Below are 10,240 nucleotides of genomic sequence, written 5' to 3' on the forward strand. Positions count from 1 at the left end.
ATTAACTCCTTACATCATGATGACTCCACTTGCAAAGTTCCTCAAAATATCATCATAGTAATCAATCAAAGTTATACCATAAAAAAATTAGATTTTTATCACAATATTCTGGTTCTACATCAATTCTTTATGATAAGAGGGTTCATATTAATTTAACTCAATGGGAAGTATATGCGACCATACTGATTTCTAGATAAGGGGGCATGCAAGCATGAGGAAATACTATGGAACCCTTAAATTTGGGATTCCCAAGGAGTTTTGGGGGCCATTAAAAGGTAGATTTGACATGAGGTGGTGGCTTCCATTGCGCTCGGGTCACCTATATTCTCAAGGGCTCCTATAAATCTTAGGTTTCATTTAGGATGACTTATTTTTTACTTCTTAAAGTAATTTTTTAATGTAAAAAAATTATACTAAAAATCTACTTTAAGAACTAGAAAGAAAATCATCCCAAACGAAGTCCTAATAGCCTTTTACTATGGCTACATAAAGTTCAAGAGCGAGGCTTGAGAGCCACTAAAACATAGATCTGACCTGAGGTGGTGCCTTCCACAGAGTTTGGTAATCTTCATTCTTAAGCTCCTATAAATCTTAGTAGCCTCTGTAAACAGTTAGTGACTCTTCAGTTTTATATGCGATGTTAGTTGTTAACTAGTTATGTATTTGAAAGAAATATATTTCCGTCTCATTAATTTGAATATTCGGGCTGAACCGTGACACTCCTACTATGGTTGAATATTGTAACTAATAAGATAATCCCATCTTTGGTTAGATGGAACATTTCACAACAATGCCTTTTTGAGTGACAGCATAATATGGTGGCAATGCAGGTGTGATAACATTCCAGAAGCTTCTCACCACCTTAAGAATTTATTTCAGAGAAAATACTGAAAGAAACAGTTTATAAGCTTCACTCACACAAAATTTCCATAATTCCTACCAGTTCAAACCACATGGATTCAAGTAATAGAATTACGAAAGATATATTAGAGTATAAAAAATTATCTCTGTGAATTAGCCATGATGATCATGGTGTGTTTCTTTTGCATTGGACAAGATGGCTTGAAGGGCAAGCAAGCAGGTGAGCAGAAACATTTACATGCGTGATATTGAAGCGTTTGGAGGGGACGTTGTCGTGCTCTGTTGGAAAGGAAATGAAAGTACATAAGCGGAGTTCATTTCAAAAACATATATAAAGGGAAAAAACATCATACAAATGAAGAATGCGCACATGCACATTCAAACAATTTTGAAACATTTCTCTAAGACTAAACTTGGTCACAATGTTTTTTTTTTTTTTAATGTTACTTTGTTGCGTGTCAATGGCATTGACAGAGATTAACATCTAAGTATTATATAAATATCTAGTACATAGGATAAAAGAGGGTTGAAAGAGAGAGAAAAAAAAATAATGTTACTTTGTGATGCATGTTCTATTTCACTTATGTTATTAAGTAGACAGAGCCGACAAGGTTCGACCAACAAAATTGAAATTATCCATAAGGACCATAAGTACCCAAATGATGACCGTGTTGACAAAAAATCTCAACCAGAGGGAACTATAAATATTTTAAATGCCTCCCAAATTCATAAAAAAAATTCAAAACTCAGAAGTTATCAAAACTTAAAATATTTAAAATTGAAATAAAAACACCAAAAAACTAAAAGCAAAACACTCACTAACCCTCCATAATAGTTTGACGAGATAAATAAATCTGAAAATCACTTCAGCTCATAAAGAATGAATGTCTGGTCGAGAATATCATTAGGATTCATTCTCAAATTGTCTCTTGCCAAGAAGGACGTAAAACATGTCCTCTAATTAGTGATCTCGCCGCCAAATGGCACCATAGGTAAATAGTGATGATCAGGATCCTCTAACCAAGTGGTTTAGCTGTCAAATAACACCATTAAATTATGGTCATAGTCATATCCCGTATATTCCCCAACGATGTTAAATCATTGAGTAATGAATCAATAAGATATCATCGATAGGGCATAAAGCCCTCTATTAGCTAAGGTGGCTTCAAATTTATCTCCTTAAGCAAACATCCATTCTAAATCTACAAGATACCCTTGGACGAAGCACCTCATGGCTGCCAACAAGGATCCTTCTGTCACGTTTAGGTCGATTATCTCCTCTGACTAAGTAGACTATGGACCATGAATCCATGATGACCCGGGACAACTGAAGTAATGAACCATGGGATCTTGATCAGGTTCATCATCATTTCCCCCACCATCCTCTTTAAGTGCAAGGTAGTGAATTTCTAATTTTAAATCTTAAATTTTGAATGCCCAAATCACGCTGCTACCATATGTCGGATACTGTATATCTGTTTGACGACAAGCCTTAATCAAAAGTTCTCTCTCGCTATAGAATTAACTATAAGTTTGTGCCTATAGGAAACCTGAACTCAGATCATAAAGTCCTCGCAAAATGAGAGCGGAATCTTTGCAACTTACTCCTTAAAACTCTCCTCGACAATCCGAAATAAAGAAAGGGGCCGCGAAGGGGTCGGGTTGTGTCACAAGGTGGTTGGAGAACTATTTTTAAGCGACAATGGTCAGAGAACTACAGTTGGGAAAAGGTAGTAGGAGGACTATAATATGATGATGATGGTTAAGAGACCATTATCGAGCGACTATGGTCATAATAATATAATCAAGCGATGGTGCTCGAAGGATAATAATCAGATAACAGTGGTTGGAGGATCATAATCGAATGATGATCAAATGAGTATAGTTGGGTAATAATGGTCGGAGGACAGTGGTGGGAAACATTGGCCAGATGACCATAATTGGGTGATGGTGGCTAGGATTATAGTCTAACAATAATAATCAAAGGACGATGGTCAAGCGACTGTGGTTCTAGGACCATAATAAAGTAGCAATGGTTGAGAAGCAAAATTAGTTGATGGTAATCGGAGGACCATATTAGGATCATTGGGATTGAAGGACCTTAGTTAAGTAACAGTAGTCAGAGAGCCATAATCGAATGATGATGGTTTGAGGACAATAAACTAGGTGATGGTGTTCAGGAGACCGTAGTTAAGCAATGGTAGTTGGAAGCTTACAGTTGAGCGACGGTGGTCAGAGGATCATAGTAGGTCAATGGTAGTTGGAGGATCATAGTCGGAAGACGATGTTCAAGGGACTACACTTGAGCAACAGTGGTTGAAGGATTATAATAGTGCTAAGGTGGCTGGAGGATCATATTTGTGCAAAGATGGTCGGAGGACTGTAGTTGGGTGACAATTGTCATAGGACCATAATCAAGTAATGATGGTCATAGGATAGTAATCAAGTGATAGTGGTCGAAGGATTGTAATAGGAAAATGGTGGACGGAGGATCATTATCAAGCAATGGTGGTTGGTCAGATGATGACGGTCAATCGATGGTCCAATGACAGTTCTCGAATGATGGTAGTTAGACTATGATGGCTAACAACAGGGGGGAGGTGGTACGACGGTGTTTAGATTGTGATGGCTAACAATAGGAGGCAAATGGCAGTGGTCTGATGGTGTTGGTCTGGAGTGTTACTTGAGTGACGCTCCAAGATTTTTCAAGCCTTCTAGTTCAATTAAATCTCAAGCTAAGGATTCAAGCCCCTTTATGTAGATAGTGGGGACCTATTTATAAAATTTTTTAGTGGCATGCCCCAAAAATATAGGCAAAATTTAGAACACTCTATTATAGAACTCTTATAGATTTCCTCGATTATATATCATTCTTTCAACATTTAAGTGCCCTAATGATGATGAAATTAGAGGATTTCATGTATTCATCTTGTTGAAATGCTCAAATTTGACTATAAGAATGAGAGATTTGCCAAACGTTTGGTCCTCTAATAAATGTCCCAAAGTTTCATTTACACTTTAAGTGCTTGATTTGGGCTCATTGGAGTTAGATCAGATCACTATTGGTATTGATGGGTTCATCTAATTATGACATTCAGTTTGACCATAAGTTCGCTAAAATCAGAGTTCAGATGGCTCAAAATTTAATTTCAAAAGTTTCTCATTTAAATATACATCGAGATTCAAGGTAGATCAAGTACGTATCCAGGATACTAAATTAGCTATTTCTTAATGTAGCTATATCTATGATATGAAAAGTAAATTGGATAACAGGTTATGTTAAATCTATCTATAATGTCTTTAGCGATAAAAAAGAAAAAAAAACTGATCTGTCCAAAATATCAAAGAATCCACCAACCTTCTTTCATTAATAAGGGAGTCATTGTTGGAGTATTCATAGTTCTAAGTTAGAAATTTTGTTTTTCTGATAATCACATTGCATGCAAACCATGCAATACCAAGTAAAATCACAGTTTAATAATGCAATCATGATATATAATATACCAGTAGCCTTATCCCAGCCATAAGATAAATATGCAGTACAAAAACTTAGGCGATTGCCAATAATGTGGGAAAATCTACGCAGTTTATATGCATATAGAGACTGAATAAAAAAAAAGCAATTAGCCATATGAAATTTGGTTCTGGCTTGGATATCTAGAATGTTGTGCAATTTAAAATAAAATATTATGGAAATACTTTCAAATCAGATGATAGTTTCAGTTCCATTTTAATTTTCTTCATTCCGAGCATTTTCTCACATCATTAATCGAAAATTGAATAGCAAACCATAATAAACTCGAGAGTAGGAGATGGCATAACGTAGTACCAGTGGTAATCCTTTCTTAGCTCTTTCTTCCAAGTATGGGGATGGTGCAAATAGACCACCATATGCATTTGCCCATTTTTTGAGCTTTGAAAAAATATAAATAGATCCAAGCGTATCAGCCCAGAACAGCAAGCCACCCCTTCAGATAAAACATGGCGTCAGACGAGTTGAGAAATGTACTGAAATAGAATAAAAGAGCATATAGCTAACTTGGACAATTAGTGCACTAGTCCAATTCAAATACTATATTAACCTAGAAGAGGTGAATAATGACAACTGCAGATCAACATGGATGAGAAATTCAGCATAAAGTTCTGATCATCAGTTTGGGAGACAAAAAGCTCAACTGCTGCTTATTATTTCACGTAGGCAAGCATGCAAAGTTTTGAATTGCATGGCATAAATTAATATAAATATATCCTTTATATATAAAAGATAACTTTTAGGTAATTTTTGTCTTTAGAAATATTAAGTTAGAGAACTATCTATTTAGAGGGAATAAATGAGTTGTTCATACTTATTTATCTTTCACTATCCATTTCAAATTTTAAATAAATAAAAATAAAGCAGCTAAAATACAAAAATTATAATGGATAAGATTTAAAGTAGAGAAAATATATCTTTTAGGAATTTTTTGTCTTTTAGATATATATAAGTCAGACAGATATCTATTTACAAGGAATTAGTTATTCATACTTATCTTTCACTATCAATTTCAAATTTTAAATGAATAAAATTTAAAGTAGCTAAAATACAAAAACTATATATATATAAAACTTTTCTCCCATGATAATAATAATCATTTGCCTTATAATTTTACATTTTTATCTCTCCTATTTTGTATAATATATCTTCAAACTTAAGATCACAATAATGATAGCAATCTATTTTTTATTTTTTGGAGAAATTTAAGTGCCGGAGCATAAATTTGATGGAGAAGTGATTTGAACCCAAGGACAAGGCAACAACCTTCAAGGTTTTTATGAACTAAGCTAGTTGGCACCCACACCATGATCTATTTATTGAAACTTATATACTTAGTTTCATAAATTTCCATCATAATTCAACCATTCATCACAACAATGATGATTGGACGACTTAAACAAGCCCTATTTAAAGTCTAATTTTAGTCAAGTATTGCACCAATCAAAATCATTTAATACATTTTGAATATCATCAACAAAGCATGCATACAGCGAGGCTGATCAAACGATGTCGTATCAACAAACAGACTTCATCATTGTGTTCAGAACATTGCAAATACTCAAAAACTATATTTTGTTTGTTCAATTTGGATCATCCTAATTAGTGACATGAATTTCAAGACAACGCGTATTTCGAGGAAATCAGGCCTCGACGTTACTCAAATGACGTCCGATCATGAAACGTACTATGCCATTGCGTCCGGAACATTATCGACATTCAAAATATACATCTTTTGTGATTAATTGGGATCAATCGTAATGGTGTCGCGGATCCCAAGGTAATAACACGCATATCGAGGAATTTGGCCCTCGATGTCGCCCAAACGATTTCAGATCGACAAACAGACAGTGTCATTGTGTCCGGAATGTCGTCTACATTCAGAATATATATTTTATTTAATGAATATGGATCGTCTGAAATGGTGGCAAATTTCCATGCAATTCAAATATGATATAAAAGTCTGCGTTACGATGGAAATGAGGCCTCGAAGATGCTCGGACGACGTCCGATCGACAAACGGACAGTGTCATTATGTCCGAAATGTTGTCGACATTCAGGATATACATTTTATTTAATAAATTTGGATCATCTGAGATGGTGGTGAATTTTTAGGCGATGCAAATATGCTATAAAGGCCTGCGTTACGACAGAAACGAGGCCTCGAAGACGCTCCGACGACGTCCGATCGATAAACGGACAATGTCATTGCGTCCGAAACATCGTCTCCATTAAGAATCTACATTTTATTCGATCAAATTGGATTGTTTGATGTGGTGTTGCAAATTTCAAAGGCGATCTAAATTTGATGCGAAGGCACGCACTACGAGAGAAATTAGCCTCGTCAGTAACGAAATAACATCCGATCGACAAACGGAAAACGCCATTGCATCCGAAACATTGTATCCGTTAAGAATTTATATTTTATTCGACCAAATTGGATCGTTTGACATATTGTCGCAAATTTCAAAGGGATCCAAATATGATGCAAAGGCACGCGTTACAAGGGAAATTAGCCTTGTCAGTGACGAAATGATGTCCGATTGCAAAACGGATGGCGTCGTTGTGTCCGGAACGTCGTCAACATTAAGAAAATATATATTTTTTTTATCAATTTGGATTGTTCGAGTTGGTGGCACAAATTCTGAGATGATTCAAATACAACAATATGCATTTCGATAAAGATGAGGCCTCGTCGACGCTCAAATGAAGTCCGATCACGAAACAGACTGCATCGTTGCGATCGGAACATCAGCAATACCGTTAATGCATTATCAATTTATCCAATTTTGATATTCGACGAAATTTACACGTTAAACGAGGGAATTGCACGTATTTCGAGACGAATGCACCTTAATCAAGACCTTTTTGGAAGCAATTATTACGCTCTCACCATTCTGATTTGTTAATAAATTTAATAATAATATTTTATTATTTAATATTATTATGAAATCTAACAAGATCAAAGATCAAAAGATATCTCAAATCGCATTAATTCCAAAACCTCGTATGTATCAAAACTCTGCTAAATCCCTGTAATCCCGGATTGAAAACCTCGGATGTATGATGGCTGTCATGTATCCCGCAAAATCTGCTAAAATCCTGTTTGAGATGAGGCTTTCTCAACGTTAAAATGAAGCCAAATGGGCTTCAGTTGGTTTGGCTCCTCTTGTCCGACCAAACTACCTGCAGTTGCGCCTCTACCCGCCTCCCTCCTCTCTCGTGAGCAAGCTTCATGAATCACCTCCTATGTTCAAAACCAAAGCTTCCTCATCACAACTTCACAAGCAGACGAGCCACTGCAACCTCCGTCCAAGGGCCTTGATCAGGTGAAGACCTTCCAATCAAGCTGCAAGTTCCACTTCAAGACCAAACACTTCTCTTGCCGCAAATAACCAGGCGTCAAGCTTCCTATTCGCAGCCTTCTTCTCCTCACGTCTCTACAAACGCCCCACTGTCTTCCTCCTCCAGCAAGTAAAGCTTCAAGCCCTCCACTCATCCAAATCTCAGTCCTCCATCACGCCAAGCTCCTTTCCTGATCGACGAAGACACCCAAAGTCTTGCTCTGCCCTACAAAATCCACACTAAAACCACAACTTCCTACTTCCCTTCCCTGCTGCGACGCACACATGGCTGAAATCTCCAACCTCACGAGCTCCTGCTGCCACTTACTCCCCCGATCAGAGCCTAGCAGCCTGAACCTCTTCTCCACTTTGACCTCCAAGCCACACTCAAATCTTTAGTCTCTCCTTTCCTCCTTGAAAACTTCTCTTCACTTCAGAAATTATATATCTATTCAAAATAGCTCCAATCTGATCTCTCCGGGAAGATATTGAAAAAGTGGAGACCACTAATAATAGCCACCTCATACTCAACGATATTTCTATAAGTGATCCATCGGTGTTGCTAATGAAGCTAATGACTTTGCTGAAGAAGTTGCTTTGCAAGGTTTACAAGGATATTGAGGAAAAGAGATTGAAGATAAAACCACAGCTAGTCACTGATCTAGCTGTCAGAGACAAGGCAATCAGGTTAAGTACTTACTAGCTATAATCCTTTGTAGCTACAGATTGGGTTTTCATGTTCTTTTTGGAGGTGACTCTTTATTGCTTAATAATGGAGATCTAGATGAGCATTTTTTTCAAAGAATTCACAGAGAAACACCTCCTTGCTCATGCGGGTACCTGAGCCTTTGCAATGTTGTCTTTGAGAGGATGCAAAATAAGAATGTTGTATTATGATCTTTGCTCGTGCTCAGAATGGGTTTGCTGACTAAGCACTGTTGATGTTGGTTGAGTTCAGGAGACTTGATTGTTTGAGTTCAGGAGACCTGTTATGGCATTCATGATAATGCCACTCTTTACTTGTGAATGAAGGGCGTCGGTGGTTCAATTGCGTGAAGATTGACTTTAGAGTCGAACCTGGGGAAATGCACTATGCATGCATGGTGGATCTATTAGCATGAGCTGGCCATGTTGAGGGAGCTTTCGATCTGATCCAGGCAATGAAAATCAAGTCAGGAATTGCAATATGAGCTGCTCTTCTTTTAAGTTGTCATATCCAGAAGAGTCTAGAACTAAGTGAATATGTGCTGAAGAAATATACACAAGTTGAATCCACGTGATTTTGGTGTCTATTCATCGGTTTCTAACATGCATGCTTCAGCAAGGAATTGGGAAAAAGAATAAAAAAAAAAAGGAAAGATTTCTCCAAAAAAAAGAGAAGAAAAGAGAAAAAAAAGGAGAAAGAAAAGAAGTTTTTTTGTCCTGATTTTCGAACCCTTATTTGCTCTCTTACCTCGGCATGCGTGTCGAGTCGGTGGTCTGCCTATACACGCTTTTTTTAGCGTGGTGGGAGGGGCAACCGGCGCGACACCCACGACAAGGTAGGCGAGCAATCCTCGGTTCCAAATCTCTTCTTCGGAGTTCGTAGCGTACCGGAAAACCGCCTATACACGCTTTTCTTAGCGTGGTGGGAAGGGAACCCGGTGCGACGCGTACGACGAAGGAGGGATACCCATAAGTACCCGCTTGCGGGGAAATAACTATTTTTTTGTAAAATATTTTCAAAAAAAAAATATTTTTTTGCAAAATACCCATACACGCTTTTCTTAGCGTGGTGGGGGATCGAAAAATACACGGCCGCGGTGTCCTCGAAAGAGGGCATCTACCATACACGCTTTTCTTAGCGTGGTGGGATAGGCCCAGTTTTTCCGTAGTTTTCCCCTAAACGGGGGAGACGCCGGGAGGCTGCCGAAATTTCGGGTGAACACAATGCTACACTTGGACCTCATTTGAACTCAAAAGAACAATGGTGGACTCGGACTTGAACTTGCACATCGAACTCTCATTGGAACTCAACAAGACTACAGTGGACTTTATTTGGGACTCGAATGAACCTAACTTGGGCATAATTTGAGACAAAATCAAGCTTAACTTAATACTTAATCAAGTGATATTGTGAGGAATGAGAACTTGATTGAACTCAAAAGAATAAATGCAAGAGAACTCAGATTCAAGTGAACTAAATGTATTGGACATGAACTGAACTTGAACATGAACTTGATTTTGCAAGCATTTGGGACTTGAACTTGCAAGGACAACAGGGGACCTTTGAACTTGGACTAAAAATGTGCAAGGAGCTCAAATGAATTAAATCCAAACTTGAACGAAATGCATTAAAAACTTAAAATTCAATAGTTCAATATGATAACAAGGACTTGTGAACTTGGACATGAATTGAGAAAACAATGAGGAAGTTTGCTCATGTTCATCTTCTCCTATATGCTAGAGAGCATCCCAATAAAGCTTTTCTGTCAATTAATTGCTTTCAGAAAGACTTGTCTAA

General features: G+C 37.3%; 1 protein-coding gene and 1 long non-coding RNA gene across 2 annotated transcripts in view; both read right to left on the bottom strand.

The window, feature by feature from the left end:
- Positions 1-816: 816 nt before the first annotated feature.
- On the bottom strand, positions 817-4,851 carry LOC114580772. The gene is made up of 2 exons (XR_003702335.1): positions 4,691-4,851; positions 817-1,140 (listed from the first exon to the last, which is right to left on the bottom strand). It is a non-coding gene; the product is annotated as an uncharacterized LOC114580772 (long non-coding RNA).
- A 3,059-nt stretch (positions 4,852-7,910) lies between these two features.
- Positions 7,911-10,240, bottom strand: part of LOC110091912 (peroxisomal fatty acid beta-oxidation multifunctional protein) — a 45,426-nt gene continuing 43,096 nt past the window's right edge. The window contains exon 14 of the mRNA XM_028698782.1: positions 7,911-8,104. Coding sequence (XP_028554615.1) covers positions 7,911-8,104 — 194 coding nt within the window. The remainder of the gene's footprint in view (positions 8,105-10,240) is intronic.

Source organism: Dendrobium catenatum, unplaced genomic scaffold, assembly GCF_001605985.2.
Source record: "Dendrobium catenatum unplaced genomic scaffold, ASM160598v2 fragScaff_scaffold_133, whole genome shotgun sequence".
NCBI classification, from domain to species: domain Eukaryota; kingdom Viridiplantae; phylum Streptophyta; class Magnoliopsida; order Asparagales; family Orchidaceae; genus Dendrobium; species Dendrobium catenatum.